This window comes from Crocuta crocuta, unplaced genomic scaffold (genome assembly GCF_008692635.1).
Source record: "Crocuta crocuta isolate KB4526 unplaced genomic scaffold, BGI_CrCroc_1.0 scaffold1063, whole genome shotgun sequence".
NCBI classification, from domain to species: domain Eukaryota; kingdom Metazoa; phylum Chordata; class Mammalia; order Carnivora; family Hyaenidae; genus Crocuta; species Crocuta crocuta.
The window spans coordinates 912-12,855 of NW_027526922.1; the positions used below are offsets into that span (position 1 = coordinate 912).

The following is an 11,944-nucleotide window of genomic DNA, read 5'->3' on the forward strand; positions in this document are numbered from 1 at the left end:
ACTCAAGAACTGTGAGATCATGACCTGAGCCGAAATCAAGGGTAGGATACGTAACTGATTGAGCCACCCAGATGCCCCCAATTTTATACATTTAAAATAATACCATTCTTATGAAACTTTTTAAGAAAATGTATTTTTTCATAAAAATTGTTACGTTACTATAGAATGGGTTTCAAATTTTTTATATACTCTACATAAGGGCTCTTTAGAATCCTCAATTATATTTCAGAGTGTAAAAACCAAAAAATTTAGAACACCACTCTAGAATATAGGACAGATTTTTCAAACTGTTATGTTTTTTCTTTTTTTTCCAGGGGTACCGGGGTGGCTCAGTTGGTTAAGCGTCAGACTCCTGATATCAGCTCAGGTCACGACCATTTTACCAAGGTCAAAATGACTCAGCAAAACCTCAAAGCATGGGGTCTGCTTTTCACCAAGCACACATTATATGTCTGCTTTGTTAAATAAATAAATACATACATACATACATACATACATACATAAATAAAGTCCAATTCAAGCATCATACAGGGGCACCTGGGTGGTTCAGTTGGTTGGGTGTCCCACTTCGGCCTAGGTCATGATCTCACGGTACAGAGTTCAAACACTGCACTGGGCTCTGTGCTGACAGCTCAGAGCCTGGAGCCTGTTTCAGAATCTGTGTCTCCCCCCACTCCCTCTCTCTCTCTCTGCCCCTTCCCCACTCGCACGCTGTGTCTCTTAAAAATAAACATAAAAAAAATAATAAAGTCATAAAGTCTTGCACATACTAAAAAGGTAACATAAAGTCCATTAACTTTCTGGAATGTCCTTCATTATGGTGATTTCTAAATCTTTAGGTAAAAACACCTATCACCCTGTACCCACTGTTCCTTCCCAGAACACTCTCTTCTTTGTGAAGACTGCATAATCCCCNTTGCACTGACTGATCTGAGAGAAATGGAGACATCCAATCTCATCTGGCCCCAGAGCGATTTTTACTGTCAACTTAATTGGTTTTTGTTTGCTTTATTTTGTTTTGTTTGTTTACTGTAACACATACCAACTAGAGTTCACTGATGTATTCTATCAGCAACTAAAGAATAACCTTTTTTTTTTCCTTACTGAGTATCCTTACTAAAAAATTATACTAAGTAACAAATACCCTTACAGAAAAAAACAATGCTTTTTTTCAATAACTTACTAAACTCCTCAAGTTTCAACGCTATTGGAGACCTGAAGAAAATGTCAACCAATAAAACTACCTCATTTTACATGTGAAAATAAATCTCAGCCACAAGAGTTAAACAGTAAGGCCAGTAGTTAAGCCAGAACTATGACTAGAGTCATGAATTTCAGTCTAGTGCAATATTCTGACACATTACATCTACATGAAGAATGGGGAAACATACCAAATACTTAGCCACCCATTAATGAAACCAAGACTATAAAAAAATTAGAATTATGAAATCAGCAGATGAGAGCCTGTACACCATAAATGATTATAAGCTTAAAAATGTCATTGATGACTAGACTAAAATTAGCCTCCGGCAAAGAAGATCTACAAGAAAATCTACCGTGATGACTCAGTGATTATAATCAAGCACAAAATATTTATATTATGGTTCCCACAGCTCCTCCCCAATTATACAATAACTTTCCACTCCAACCCTTATTTGACACTTGTACCCCTTCCATATAATGCCTCAGAAGTGACCAACATCTTCAGTCTCAGACACTTCTTTAAAAGAAAACCATTCTACTCTACAGAATATTTATTCCCTATAAGTATGTTAATATTTATTCCCTGTAAGTACATCAATGTGTAAATTGGGGAAGCTCCTAAAATAACCTCTGGAAACATTTTTAGGCAGTAGTTAGTGAAACAAATGTTCTCCTCCAACTGATTCTTCCACCTACGAAATCTAAATCACACTTGTCTTAAATACTTACACAGCACCAGCAATGCCTTCGCCAGTCTTAGTGAGGTTTTCCTGCCAGTTAGTGCTACGTCCCACGCGGAGATGGTTCACTTGACTACATAAATTCTGGAGAAAAGGCAGCAAGTCAGAGTTAGGGATACTGGAACTGTCACTTGCTTTCTTTGGTAGCAAAGAAGAAACTGCATTTCTGAGGTCTTTCTCGAAAAGACCATGGCTTTGTGACACAGTTTTATACTCTTTGAGGTCTGTGGTCTTTCCTCCACCAGGCGGCTGTGGACTTTTATCAATGTGAGCTTTTAAGTCTTCCATCACGTTTCCAGAGGTCAATCCGGTTCTGAAAGGAAAAGGCGTGGGCGGGGACTTGTCGAAGGCTCCTGAAGCAGATGACGACTGCAGGTCAGTCAGGCGTTTGTAGCTAGCATTTCCCAGAATGGACTGAAGCTGCTCTCCAATGGGAACGCAATTCTAAGCAAGGTAGAGAAATACACGAGACTATTAACAGTGAGGACAGCTAACTTTGGGGTAATTACTGTGAGGCAGGCGATGTGCATCCTTTCACTTGATCCTCAAAATATCCACGCGACGCAGGCTACAATTACTATCCCGATACTGAGTTGAGGAGACCCAGGCTAAAGGCACTTGTCTACGGTAACACAACTAGTAAGTGGCAGAACTGGGGCGTGACCCGGGCCACCTAACTCCAGAGTCCGGGCTTCTAACGATTTCACTGTAGTGTTTCCCCAAAGGAAATATTACATATTCACATGCTTAGTAAAACTGCATCAGCATTAATGTCTCCACTACAAAGGCCTCCTTAATTTATGGTATAAAATGCACTATTCTCAACTGAGTCACAATTGATCATTTTCTTAGAATTAAATATCATTCACCCACTTTCCACATATGGCAAACTACTCATTTTTATTAGGTCTATCTTTTGCAAATGAGGTTTTCATGGAGGCCACAGAGACAGTCACTTAAAGTTAGATGTACTATGCACCTTTGTGACTTTTTTTTAAATGTTTTTTATGTATTTCTGAGAGAGAGAGAGAGGCAGCTTGAGCAGCGGAGGATCAGAGAGAGAGGGAGACGCAGAATCCAAAGAAGGCTCCTGGGTCTGAGCTAGCTGTCAGCCCAGAGCCCGACACGGGGCTCACACCCATGAACCGTCAGATCATGACCCGAGCGGAAGTCGGATGCTTAACCGACTGAGCCACCCAGGCGCTCCCTTTGTGACATTTTCAATGAATAAAATGAGCTACCTATGGCTGTGTTTCTTTTCAGAATTTCCAGGATAATAAGAGTTCTGTTTTGTGGCCTCAACCAACTGCCCATGCAGTATACTTCCTGAGAAGACTCTGGTTTGTGTTGAAGGGAAGGCTATCATATCTCTGATATGCTCTTTAATTTTTATGCTCTTTAATTTTTCCACAGGAGAAAAGCAAAACGACCTTTACCATAACTAAGAGTTATGGTATTTCTGTCCTGAAATCCAAAGAATAGACCTGTATGACAGATTCTTCTTGGGATATATCATCCCATAGTTCCTGCAGTTTAAGAGTTTGTGAGAGAGGGGCCTGGGTGGCTCAGTTGTTTAAGCATCTGATTCTTCATTTTAGCTCAGGTCACAATTTCACATTTTGGAGTTCGAGCCCTGCGTCAGGCTCTGTGCTGACAGTGTTAGCAGTGCAGAGCCTGCCTGGGATTTTCTCTCTCCTCTCTCTCTTTCTCAAAAAAAACAAATAATTAAAAAAAAAAAAAAAAATAAAAAAAAAAAAAAAAAAGGATGTGCCTGGGTGGCTCAGTCGGTTAAACATCTGGCTTTGGTTCAGGTCATGATTTTGTGGTCCGTGAGTCGAGCCCCATGTCAGGCTCTGTGCTGACAGCTCGGAGCCTGGAGCCTGCTTCTGATTCTGGGTCTCCTTCTCTCTCTGCTCCTCCCCAGCTCATGCTCTGTCTCTCTCTATCTCTTAAAAATAAATAAACATTAAAAATAACTTTTAAAAAAGCCCAATGTAAATGCAATCGCTATGCAAAATGTCCTTTCTGACATATATTAATATTCTGATTAGAAGAAAATCACTGATTTTTAGTCATTTTTTCCCTCAGATCAGAGCTCGTCGGGTGATTGTTTTTCTATGAAATATCAAATGTTTTCAGGTGAATCCATATGCCACTAGAGTAAGTGAACAAACCGCAGTGCCAGGTAGGTATTCTACTTCTTCTTCTTAATGTTTATTTATTTCGAGAGAAAGAAAGAGTTCATGTGTGAGCAGGGGAGGGGCAGAGAGAGAGAGAGAGAGAGAGAGGAGACAGAGAGAGGCAGAGACAGAAACAGAGAGAGAGAGAGAGAGAGAGAGAGAATCCCAAGCAGGCTCCACGCTGTCATTGCAAAGCCTGATGCAGGGCTCAAACTCATGAACCATGAGACCGTGACCTGAGCCAAAATTAAGAGTCAGACACTTAATCGACTGAGCCACCCAGGCGCCCCTTCTACTTCTTTTTGTCAGTTTGTTCAATTCTTATTTTTACTTGTCCTGTCGTATATTATTTTGAGGGCACATCAGATCCTTTTGAAAGTGAACGGCTAAATACATATTAAATAACCTAAAGGACTTACTCTTTACAAAAATAATTCCACTCTCTGAGGAGATACTGGAATAATTTACAAAAATAGACATTTAATTCCTTCTATGCTACGAAAAAAAATATTCTAAAAGACTTAAATATCCATGAATCAATGACTGACTACATACCACAGAATATCCATAAAATCAGAGATACAAATTTATTGCTTAGTAAGAGGCCTATGATATCCTGTTAAATGAAAAAAAAGTTTTGTCTTTATTTTATTTTGAGAGAGAGAGAAACAGAGTGAATGGGGGAGGGGCAGAGAGAGAAGGAGACAGAATCTGAAGCTGTCAGCTCAGAGCCTGATGCGGGGCTTGAACACAGGGGCTGTGAGATCATGACCTGAGCCAAAGTCGGATGCTAAACTGACTGAGCCACCCAGGAGCTCCATTCAGATAACTTTAAACAACAGTTGTATGTTAGGCACTTTGATACAGAATTCCTACTTAGTTACTCTAAATTACTAGAATAAAAATAAATCAAAGCTAGTACATCTGCATTTCAAATACAAAGAACTAAGGAATAACTTTAACATTTATTGTGATAAAACAAAAGTCGGTAGTGTCAAACCAGGCCGCATGACTCCGAGTGTTAACATTTAATACAAGTTTCAAGGAAACAAGTAGTCCCCAAGGCACAGGCGAAGCAGTGGGAGGTCTAGGATTCCGACACAGCACCCCATGTCCTCTCTTTCCCCTTCAGGACAGGCCCAGTCCATGTCCAGAACCTGACACGCGAAGGCTCTAAAACGGTGTGTGGCGAACCACTTCATAGCAGGTCATGAAACATCCCCATTTTATGCTCAGATAATTAAATGGTTTATGTGGCATGTTCCAAGANACAGTCATCACTTAAAGTTACTTCTTACTTAAGAGTAAAACATTCAAGAATCAAAAAATTAACTTTAGGGACCCCTGGGTGGCTCAGTCGGTTAAGCGTCTGAAGTTGGCTCAGGTCATGATCTCAAGGTTCATGGGTTCAAGCCCCATGTTGGGCTCTGTGCTGACAGCTAGCTCAGAGCCTGGAGACTGCTTCGGATTCTGTGTCTCCCTCTCTCTCTGACCCTCCCCTACTCACGCTGTCTCTCTCAGAAATAAATAAAAACATTTAAAAAAAATTAACTTTAAATACATTTTCAAGTTTCCTCTAGTACAGTCATAGAAAAAAATTCAAATTTATCATGTGGCTTAGAAGTATTTAGATAAAAAAGCCCTTTCAAACTTAACAGACTACACATAAAATAGCAAACGGGGATGGCGAACATAAAATCTCATTTACTCACTTAGCTTCTTATGGGATTAGAAATAAACTGCACCAATCGGAGAGCTTAACATACTGCAACTTGCAGAGTAAATATAAATATTTAATGCAAAATAAGGCTGTCTAGAGCCCATGCTACCTGATTACTGAAATACTCAACAGAAGTCGGTCCTCTCGAAGTGAGAACTCTAAGCAAATGTCAAGATGATCCTATAGGCAGCTTGATCATTTACATACTAAAAAATGAGTTCAGAAGTGATTCTGTAAGTTGTCAAAAGACACCCAAGCAGTAAAGGTCAGAGCTTTGAACCTGGTGCTTCCAGCTTTTACTCCAGTAGTTTTCCCAGGGCTTCAGGCTGCCTCACTTTGTCCATGTTTCTGAACCTAATGACATTTTATGTGTGACATGGACAACCCGGTGGCAAAGTGGAACGGGAACAGAATTTAAAATCACACAGAACTGGGGGCACCTGGGTGGCTTAGTAGGTTAAGCGTCCGACTTTCACTTAGGTCATGATCTCGCAGTTCGTGGGTTCGAGCCCCGCGTCGGGCTCTGGGCTGACTGCCAGCTCAGAGCCTGGAGCCTATTTCAGTCTGTGACTCCCTCTCTCTCTGACCCTCCCCTGCTCACCCTGTCTCTCTCTCTCTCCTAGAAATAAAAACATTAAAAAAAAAAAATCAGACAGAACTGGGTTCAATGATGATTCTACTAGGAGCCTGTGTGACGCTGGGAAAAGGCGAAAACCTCAATCAGGAATGAAATGAGGGAGGGTAATAACAACGGTTTCACATGGTTGTTCTGAGAATTAGGTGTTAAAATCTCCAGTACTGACCACACTGATTAAGGCTGAAAAATGTGCACCCGTAGCTATTATTTTAACTTTCATATGCTACTGCCCTAGAAGACATCCTCGTAAGGTCCCCCTAACTGAAACAGTCCTTGAACTCCCTCGAACTTCCAAATAGTCAAAAAACATTCACCTTCATACACACAAGCCCATATATCACACTGACGCAGGTGAACACAGATCCACCATCGAAAAACTCAGTGTGGCACCAAAGAAAGATAGGACTGTCATCAACAACTATGTAAACATCTCATTACATTTATACACCTGCATTCCAACCTCTGTGTGATCCCATTCATGCTTTTTGATTCCCAAGCCTTTCTACTATTGAATGTAGGACATATTTTGCACACTGAATCTACTTATTATCTGTCTTGGCCACCATACTATTAGCAATGTGAGGGTTTTGTTCCAATTTATTTCATTACTGTTACTTCCTAAATGCTTACTTAGCACAGGATCTGGTATCAAATGGCATTCTAATTGTTGAATAAATGAATCGCTTTGTTTAAATGACTTTAATTTTTAATTCTTACATTTATTTATTTTTGAGAGACAGGGAATGGCAGAGCACAAGTGGGCGAGGAGCAGAGAATGAGACACAGAATCTGAAGCAGGCTCCAGGCTCTGAGCTGTCAGCACAAGCCCAACATGGGCCTCGAACACATGAACTTTGAGATTATGACCTGAGCCGAAGTGGGATGCTTAACCGACTAAACCACCCAGGCGCCCCTTTAAATTTTTTTTTAATGTTTTATTTATTTCTGAGTGAGACAGCATGAGCAGGGGAGGGTCAGAGAGAGAGGGAGATACAGAATCTGAAACAGGTTCCAGGCTCTGAGTTAGCTGTCAGCACAGAGCCCCACGCTGGGCTCGAACCCACGAACCATGAGATCATGACCTGAGCTGAAGTGGGACGCTTAACCGACTGAGCCACCCAGGCAACCCGGTGCCACTTTAAACTTTAGAAGCTACTAGTATTTACTACCTAAAACAGTATCTTGGAATATCAACATCTTGGAAGGTCAGTTCTGTGACTTTCTGTGTAATAACAAACACAGAGATAAAATATTTTAAAGATAACTCAATATTTAAAAATAACTCAGAGATTCACTGTGTTCAGTCTCCTTATATAACCCACAGGGTAGGTGCAAACAGGTGAGGAAACTAGCCTAAGGCTATTTTATTCGTCACCAACAAAGCTCATTTAATAGTTAGGGCTTCTGATTTCCAGCTCAGCACTCTTTCCCTAGACTCTGATGGCACCATTATACTTCACTTTAACCATATTCTTCATGTTGAAGATACTGGTCCAAATTCCTTTAACTCTGTACTGCCTTTGTGTGGAACTTCTCTGTGTTGTCTTTGGATATTTTGGGACAAAAACTGTCATTTTCTTTGCACCTCAGTTTTACATAAAAATAAAAAATGTGTTTAAACTCAGTTTTCCAAGGCTTGAAATTAAAAGTACAATACCACTTTATTAATAATAGCATATAACATGGCACTACCATAGCTAGTAAATGTTGATTTATTTTAAAAGGAGAATATTGATGTTTTAAAAATTTATTTATTTTGAGAGATAGAGAGAGCGCGAGCAAGCAGGGAAGTGGGGGCAGAGAGAGAGTTCCAAGCAGGCTCCACATTGCTCAGTGCAAAGCCTGATGTGGGCCTCAACTTTTGAACCATGAGATCATGACCTAAGCCGAAGTTGGAAGCATAACCAAATGAGCCAATCAGGTGCCTTGAAGTTTGGTAATTTTTTAGAGAAGCATTTCTGCTTCCATGTTTAGTATTTCTCAACTAAAACCCAGGACCACGCTGGACTTACTGCATTAGGGAACTATCAGAAAATAAGTTTATGTAGTACAAAAACAACTGTAGTTTTCAAATAAGTTATGATTTAGTGACTACTTACCTTTATTTTACAAGCACGAGTGGAGGACTCCAATTTAAGATATTTTTTGTACAAAATAATCTTCTCATCTTCACTAAAAATAAAAAAGAAATGACTTTTATAAATTTTCATTCATTATCACTTTTAACAGTTATGTTTAAAAATGAAGGGTTCCAGGGCAATACATAAATCCTGAGATTCAGGTTTCCTGGTAAAACATAAGGAACTGTGCCTTCATACTGAATTGCACTGGGTAAAAAGACTACATCTGACTATCTATATAGATAATTTAAAAAGATGACAAATGTATAATCATGTAGCACAGAGCATGTTTTAAAGGTCAATAAACATATTCATTATTTCTAACATATGTGGTATAATAAAATAGTTTATATTATGACTTGGATTAAAGAAAGATTAGGACGGAATCTTTGTTAATAATTCAGAAAAAAATTAAAAGTATAATAGTAGATTCAGTATACTGGTATGACACAGTGTTGGGTTTGTGTACTATTTGTAATGGGCTTCCTACAAGAAACTGTTCAAAGTTCCAGACTCACTAATATTTGGAAAACAGACGCCTCTGAGTTAAGGAGACAGACACAAGAAACATTTATCATAACTTCAATTCTAATTAAACTTCTCCACTAACTAGCTATAACTTTCTACCAACTTATCCCCATTCTGTTAACTCTCAACTTCCCCATTTGTAAAAACCACTGGGAGGCCCCTGGGTGGCTCAGCTGGTTGAGCACCAGACTCTTGGTTTTGTCTCAGATCATGATCTCAGGGTCATGGGATTGAGCCCGGAGTGGGGCTCTACCCTGAGTGTGGAGTCTCCTTAAGATTCTCTCTGACTCTCTGCCCCTCTCCCCCACTCACACTCAGTCATTCTCTCCAAAATTAAAAAAAACAAAAAAGAAAAAACTGGGCTGATGCACACTCCAAGATTCTTAAGAGTCTAAACTTCGGTTCGTGCTGGCATCAGTGTCAGAGAATCAATAAATACCACAACCGCTGAGGACACATCACACCGCGTGGGGAGGGCACTTCCGCAGGAGCAAGTTACACACCTGTTATCCAGATCACTACACACATTCTTGCCCCTACTGGTTCCACAGTACTCCTCTCCTAAGTACACTTCCATATTTCTCGCTGAACTTAAAATGCCAATAGAAACGATTTCTTCACCTCCGTTAGGGTCACCTCTCAGGTAAAGGAAGCAGGGGTTTTCATCCTGGCTGTCGGGGCTTCTTTTCAAACTCACCAGACCTTGGCTGAAAAGAAAATCGTTCAAACGGTTACACGGCGCACCTGTCCGAACACTGCTCGCCACCCTCTTACTGCGCCACCGGGACTACTTCTAACTCACTTCCATTTACCACGGCGCTGCCCGCACCTTCCCAAGCACCCAGCAGATTCACAAGGAGACGGGCACACTCCAGACACCGGGGCTGTCCCCTCTACTTTTTCCTCGACTGGCGACTCAAGCCTCTGTAGGACCTCTCCTTCAACAGCAAAAGTTGCCTGGGCACCTACTGTGCGCACAAGAGTGGGAAACGGGGGCACAAGTGTGGGGAGCAGGATACAGTAAAAGGCAAACGCGGATCTCTCTCATAATGAAGCTGACGGGGATTCTCGACCGTTGGGTTTTCTAACGCCCACCCGGGTCGACAAGAGGCCCCGGTCGGCTCGTCTCGGGGAGGGAGCCGGGCCCAGTTCCGACCCGCCGAGGTGCGGGTCCCCCGCCGCCAGGTCCCTTCCCGCACCCCGGGGCCCCGCCCTCTCCCCGCACGGCTCCGCAGGAGCGCGACCATCCCGGAGCCGCGGCCCGAGTCCCCGCCGGCCCTGCGCACCCCGGGGCAGGCGGCGCCAGCAGCTCCTCCCAGTCCAAGTCCGGGCCGCCGAGATCAGCCCGGGCGAGACGGAGGCTCCGGGCCAGGGCCCCGCAGGCAGCATCCCAGGAAGAGGCCAGCACCAGGCGGCGGCTCAGTCCCGCGTCCTCGGCCCGGGGCTCCATTCTGCGGCCGCCAGCCCACGCCAACTCCGGAACCTCTCTTCCACGGCTAGTGTTTCCGCCGGTGCGGAGAGGGGTGAAGAAGCACAGCGACTTCCGGCTCGGCGGGCTTCAATTCCAAGACCCGCGGCTCCTCGTCCAGGGGGGAAAGGACCAGGCACCGGAGATACGCATGCGCGCGCCAGCCAGCCTCGGCAACGCGGTTCCAACCTGCCGGGGACCGGCTCAAGGACGGAGCATGCGCCCGGGCGGCGCCACGGCCGCAGGAGCTGTGCGCAGGCGCGGGGGAAGCCAGGCGGCTTTTTCGACGTCGTTCCGGGGAAATAGCAAGCGGTGTGGACGAGGGGTGTCTGGCCGCCCGGGAGGGTCGGTCCTATGAGGAGAGTCCATCGTCGTAGGAGGGGTGCCGTCGCTGCACGCGATCTGGAGGACCTGCTGCCGACCGTCGCCGTGCCTGCGGTGGACGCCGCGGCCTTCCCGCCCACAGCAGCCCCTGGGCGGTGGGTCGGGCCGTGCAGTTGGGGGTTCTTTTACCTCCACGCGCCCCCCTCCCCACGTCGTCCCCGCGGGCAGCGGGTGGGTGGGTGCCCGCAGCGTGGCTTTAGCGGGCGGAGATTTGCACGGTGTCACGGGCTGCGGTGGAGCCGAGGCGCCGGCCGGACGTCACCCCGTCGGTAGCCGCGGGCGCAAGGGCGGGACGGCGGCGGGCTGACCTGGCGCCCTCAGGCCTCAGCGCCGGGGAAGGAGCGGCGGGAGGGGCGGCAGCTGCCGTGAGCAGCAACCTGTCCCGGGCGGGCGGGAGTGGGGCCCCGGCGCTGGTGGACTGACCTCCGAGCCGGGACTTGAAGGACCTTTCACTTCTGGGTCCCGAAAAATGGAGCTGATGGAACTTTCTAGTTGTCCCGAGGGATAGGAAGGCCACTAGTGCCTCCCCACCACCTCCACCCATCCTCTAACTGGAAAGGCTTGTGCAGTTGAGTTTTTCATCTTTTGAAAGCAAAAAGGAAGTTAGGTCATAGATAAATGGAGCATCAAGTTCCAAAGTCCTTAAATGTAAAGGTTCAGGTTTGCAAAGATTTTTCAGTACTCCAGATTTATTCTAGCTGGTCTACATCAGTGTTTTTATTCTATATATCTTGTTTCCTATAGTCATAAATTAACTTTAATTCATGTTAACATTTTGGGCTGTCCATAGGAAAATATACTTTTCTTCAAAAACCCCAATCTTCAATTTAAGGAGTGCAGTCAGTGTTATCAACTGGATTCTGACTTCCTTAATGAGGCTGAATGACCAAGAGCAAAAAAGTAAAGGCTCCCATACATTTAATAAATCACCAGGTCTTACTTCAAAGCTGTAACCATCCAGACA

The 11,944-nt window shown here is 44.0% G+C and overlaps 1 protein-coding gene across 1 annotated transcript; it reads right to left on the reverse strand.

Moving 5' to 3' along the window:
* Positions 1 to 1,630: 1,630 nt before the first annotated feature.
* Positions 1,631 to 10,728, reverse strand: LOC144228302 (ATPase PAAT-like). Its single transcript, XM_077760473.1, has 4 exons — positions 10,415 to 10,728; positions 9,632 to 9,835; positions 8,580 to 8,652; positions 1,631 to 2,387 (listed from the first exon to the last, which is right to left on the reverse strand). The coding sequence occupies exons 1-4, from the start codon at positions 10,576 to 10,578 to the stop codon at positions 1,929 to 1,931; spliced, it is 900 nt and encodes a 299-aa protein (XP_077616599.1). The 5' UTR covers positions 10,579 to 10,728; the 3' UTR covers positions 1,631 to 1,928.
* Positions 10,729 to 11,944: the final 1,216 nt, after the last annotated feature.

Coding starts and splice junctions, on each gene's coding strand:
- LOC144228302 (XM_077760473.1), bottom strand. CDS start 10,578: ATGGAGCCCCGGGCCGAGGACGCGGGACTGAGCCGCCGCCTGGTGCTG. Junction 9,836..10,414: donor CTGGCGCCGCCTGCCCCGGG/GTGCGCAGGGCC, acceptor TTTTCTTTTCAG/CCAAGGTCTGGTGAGTTTGA. Junction 2,388..8,579: donor CTCGTGCTTGTAAAATAAAG/GTAAGTAGTCAC, acceptor TACCTTGCTTAG/AATTGCGTTCCCATTGGAGA.